The sequence below is a fragment of the Malania oleifera genome, chromosome 5, assembly GCF_029873635.1.
Source record: "Malania oleifera isolate guangnan ecotype guangnan chromosome 5, ASM2987363v1, whole genome shotgun sequence".
In the NCBI taxonomy this organism is placed as follows: Eukaryota; Viridiplantae; Streptophyta; class Magnoliopsida; order Santalales; family Ximeniaceae; genus Malania; species Malania oleifera.
Genome location: NC_080421.1, coordinates 32,804,657 through 32,809,666, shown reverse-complemented (window position 1 = coordinate 32,809,666; position 5,010 = coordinate 32,804,657). Strand labels below are relative to the sequence as shown.

At 39.5% G+C, this 5,010-nt stretch overlaps 1 protein-coding gene across 1 annotated transcript; it reads right to left on the bottom strand.

The window, feature by feature from the left end:
• Positions 1–589: 589 nt before the first annotated feature.
• On the bottom strand, positions 590–3,604 carry LOC131156293 (abscisic acid 8'-hydroxylase CYP707A2-like). Its single transcript, XM_058109851.1, has 7 exons — positions 3,319–3,604; positions 2,876–3,194; positions 2,125–2,511; positions 1,765–1,939; positions 1,531–1,637; positions 1,298–1,416; positions 590–1,164 (listed from the first exon to the last, which is right to left on the bottom strand). Exons 1-7 carry the CDS (start codon positions 3,516–3,518, stop codon positions 1,071–1,073), a joined length of 1,401 nt encoding a protein of 466 aa, XP_057965834.1. The 5' UTR covers positions 3,519–3,604; the 3' UTR covers positions 590–1,070.
• Positions 3,605–5,010: the final 1,406 nt, after the last annotated feature.

Genomic DNA, 5,010 nt, shown 5'->3' with positions numbered 1-5,010 from the left:
CGGTTGATAACGACACTTGAGTCCCTGTGGATCGATACCTGACTTCCCCCACTTTCTACAGAACTTGGGATTAGTTAGGTTATATAAATAATATTTTTGGTAGTTAAGGACTCAAACTTTGCCGAGCCTACCAGTTCAATGGTTACTAAACGAGCCAATAAACAAGTCAACTCGTAAGCCTAACAAGTTAAGTATGAACCAACTCAAGTTTGGCTTGTTTAATTCATGAACTCGAAATTTGAGCTCGAGTTGAGTTCGTTTAACTTAATAAACAAGTTCGAGCGAGCTTGAGTTGAGCACCGTGTAGCACATGAGCGGCTTGGCTCATTTCCAGCCCTGGTCCATTGATACTAGAACTAGATTCAAGTTGGATCAACAAGAATGTTTGCTTAATTGATTTGCCAATATGGTGCAGCATTTTTCCATCATTGGGAAATTTATTATTATTATTATTATTATTTTTTTGCTGAGAGAGACAGTTCTTATTTAATAGATGTTTCCTTTTCTTGTGTCGCAACTGTTTCAACAATATTGTAATTGATTACTAGCAATTGGATAAGAATGTAAAAGAAAATGTAGTTCGACTAGCTTTCTCTAATAATGAGAATGTTTTTTTTTTTTTTTGCCTTGCGGCACTTCGTATTTATCAGCAAATATGAGAACACCTCAAAATTCAAAATAAAACAGGCTTCCCAACTCCTGACTAATTCCCCTTTTTCAAGCCTTGAAAGGGGTAAAAAGAAAGAAAAAATACATGATTCACTTGCTTTATTGTTGCCTTCAAATTTTTTTTGTTTTCTGACTTGAAGACTCTTCTGTGCGTTTGATTTCCCTTCTGCATGTTTTTCTTAAAAGCTCCCCCCTTTTGGGTGTCCTTTGGCCCAAGAGGAAGGAGGGGCTTCTTCTAAAATCCTACTGCTTGCGACTGTCAAAGCCATTTTTGTTTTTTGTTTTTGTTTTTGTTTTTTTTTCTCTTTTTTCCCTTTTGTTTCCTGAGGAAGTTCCTAAATTTTTTTCCAACTTAAAAATTTCCAGAGAGAACTTTGAGGTAGGGACCATGTTGGGGTACCCTAGGTCTTGAGGGACAATCTGATGGGCAAACCATTCTGGGGAAGGGCAAAGGGGCTGTACTGAATTCCACTCTGCTTGCCCACCACAGACCACCTGCACCATTTTGAAACAAAGAAAGGCTGTCATGACTCATGAGATGAATGCTTTCCTTTTTTAGAAACTGGCTTTCTACCCCATGTAAACTGAAAAGTTAACAGTTCTCTCATTGGGAATGAACCTTACGTACCTGTACTTTGTAGTCAGGTGATGGAGAAGCACCAAAACCTCCAGTTTAGCCAGTTCATTCCCAGGACAGGCATGAGTCCCATTGCCAAATGGCAGAAATGTATTGGGCTTTGGTGCAACCTGTTGCAGTATTAACAGATTAATTAAAGAAAAGGTCAATCAGGAAAAAGGAAAAAAAAACCAACCAAACAAAATAATCTCTCTCTCTCTCTCTCTCTCTTCTATGAAATTTACCTCAAATCTGGAGGGATCAAACTTTTCAGGCTCTGGAAAGATGTCTGGGCTGTGGTGAATGTTTCTGAACAGTGGTAAGACTTTCCACCCTTTTGGTATAAGGTACCCTGAAATGATATATTGGAAATATACATAGTTATAATTATGAGGATAAGAATCATTTTCATAAAACTAAGAAAAAATAAATCTTCTGACAAAAAGGCATCTGTGGTTTTTGTCATATAGATGACTGACCATCAAATTCAACATCTTCCACAGCTTCTCTGAAAGTAAAAGATAGAATTGAAGCAACTCTGAGTGTCTCTTGAATCACCCTAGAGGTTATTGGCATGTTCCTGGTGTCTGCCCAGCTCAAGACTTTCTCCTCACCTCTCTTCTCTTTGCTTCTCATAATGGACTCTTGCTCCTCCTGTGGGGTCCCAAGCACACAGTGGTAAGTCACTTGGAAGAATGAACTCAAGAACTGATGCTGTTCTTGCCTCTAAGAACTATAAAAACTATCCATCTCTATCTGTTTTGTATCTAGAGGAGTTTCATTTTTTTTTTTCCAAAGAAAAAGAAAGAGTTTTAGGGGGTAGGGAGTGGATTTCTTACAGTGACAGCTTCTAGGACACTTGGGTTTTCTGCAAGGTACTTAAGAATCCACGTCAAAACGCTCGCTGTGGTGTCGCGGGCGGCGAAGATGACACCAATGATGTTATCTGCGATTTGTTCGTCGGTGAGGCCTTCTTTGTCACCCATGAAAGATCCAAGCAAGTCATTGTTATTGAGCTTCATTTGCCTCCTGGTTGAGAGGACCTTGGCCAAGATCTGAGCCAGCTCCTTCCTTGCCTTCATGGATTTGTGGAAGAGTGTCCCGGGAAGGTTGATGGGCATTGAATTGTAACCCTTTTCAAGAATGTAGTAGCAACGTTTGAGATCTTCTCTGTACAGAATTTCGTCCCTTCCGAATATGGAAAGAAGTGCAACATTGAATGTATACTGCAATAGTAATATATATATCAGCACCCACAATAGATATCAACTAGAAAATAGGGAAAAGTGGCCATCCAATTTATGAATATTCAGACAATAATTGGAAAATTTTGCAGAAACCTTGAGATTGGTAGGTGTATTTTTAATCACTGGATAACAAAATGCTGACTTGAAGTATTTGAACTCAAATAGTCCATTAAAATACTTACAGAGCTCAAGGTATTCGAATCAAATACTCTTGATGGTTGAGCTCATAGTGGCATAGGAAAGCAGAGGAAAGAAAAAAGAAGGCCGGAACTACAAACACAGGGGTAGACCCTGTTTTTGCTCTGTTTTCCAGGAAATAAAATAGAGGAAGATGGAAACTTACAGTCTTCATTTCTTGGAAAGTGTTGATCATCCGGCCTTCCCACGACTGGAGTGATTTGCTGGCGATGGACTCGATGTCAGATACGATGTTTTTGATTGCTTCCGGCATGAAAGCTCGGAGGACGAGCTTCCTCAACTTGACATGGTACTCTCCTTGGTGGAAAAAGATGGCCTGCTTGCCCAACATCCTCTCTTTGCTCGCCGGGAACGTCGGCTTGAAGAGATTAGCTTTTGTCACCAGCACAAACTTTGCAGCTTCAGGGCTCGAAATCATCACGCAAGGGCAGCCTAATATGTGGGTCTTGAATATGGAGCCATACCTACATATACATACAAACATACATAAATCAAAACCAATCACCCCATTTCGAATAAACAACACATTCATATAGGTACTGGCTAGGAACAATAAGAGAGAGACAAAAGTAAGGTTAGCAGGAAAACCTTTTTTGCTTGGAGGCAAATAATACATTTGGGTTTTGAGAGTAGAGCTGAAAGGTTTCGCCGATATATGGCCAACCCAAGGTGCCGGGAGGGAGGGGCAGCCTCCGGCGGCCAGAGGCGAAGAGCTTGAACAAAGAATGGAAGAGAAGGGGGGAGAGAAGAAGCAGAGCAAATGAGAAACACATAGTGGTGAAGTCCATGTTCTTGAATTGGTGAGCTAGATTAGTGATAATCTAGTACTAACCAAATTAATTAAGTGGCAAAACAAGCTCAGTTTTGTGTGAGGAAACATGTGAAGAAGAAGGGGGTATTTATAGGTAGGAAGAAGCAAAGAGAAGGCTTTCAACTTCAATTACAGCTCGAATCCCACACACGGAATCTCTCCCTCCAGCTCATGAATTTGGAAGAGAGAGAGAGAGAAGACATGCACGTGTCAGTTAAGATGCAGAAAGAGCGTGTGGAGGAGTAGTTGACCGTAAGTGGCGTCTCCGATGATCATGAAAATGGGTAAAAACAGGGGAAGGGGGGAGTTGGGGAACCTCTGTGCTGTGAATGTGGCCCTGGCCATGAATTTAGTATATGCATCCGTACTCCCCGGGTGTTATTAGCTTTTTCATTCTGTATTTTTATTTTCTTTATTATTTTTAAATATTTTTTAGTCCTTTTTCAATGAGCCATGCTACAAATTCCACCCTGTCATCTAGCCATTGGGCTACCCTTTTTATATGGGAACATGGGATCCACATGATGTCGTGGACCCATTACTAAGTCACAGATGACAGACAGGTGAAAACTATAACGATTACGCCGCTATTAAGATTTAACAGAAAGAGGGTAAGACATAATAATTTTTCTTTTCAAGTAATATGTAAGAAGTCTTATTTTATATTGAAACTTCTAAGTTCACCATTTGAGCCATAATACACTTACACATTTTGTTGTTATAAATCAAATATGAATGATGCATGTGTAATGATGTATAAAGTAATTCCCTAAACAATTAAATACACTACCATGATTGATTGTCAGAGTTCAAACCCATCACCAACATTCCAGTATCATTCCATCCTCTCCAAATAACAACTTGGTAATAACGGTCTAAAACTTCTCACTTATCCTCTTCTATCCTAATTCTTTCATTCCTTCCACTAAAGCACTGGAGGGTTCTTCCGAAGCATGCTTCCACTCACCTTGTGCTTTCTTCCCTATAGGCATCCCTTGAGATACCAACTCACTTCAACTAGAAATTGCACGAACATGCTAGCACTATTTCTAGCAACTAGAATGAACTGCCAGGATTTGCTTTTGTTCTTATTTAAAAAAAAAAAAACTTAAAATAACCAAGATGTCAAAGATGACACTCTTTGGTCATATCCCGTTTTGATAATGACAAATATACTCGTACTGATGTTTGCCCTGAGCTTGCATGCAGGTTCACTCCACGCATGGAATTGAAAAGAACATTATATCATGATGGCGTATGGTGACTCCAAGGAAAATTGAAGAATATTGTGCTTAATTTGTATTTGTAATTTATATATTATTCATTCTGGATTGTAATTCAATATGGTCTGTAATAACTGCATCATGCATGATAGGACCTTTATGCTCAGGTTGCCTTAGATTGACATTTAGGTTCCCACACTTTAAGTGCATAGGACCCCACTAAGTTCACATGTCATCAGGGGTAAA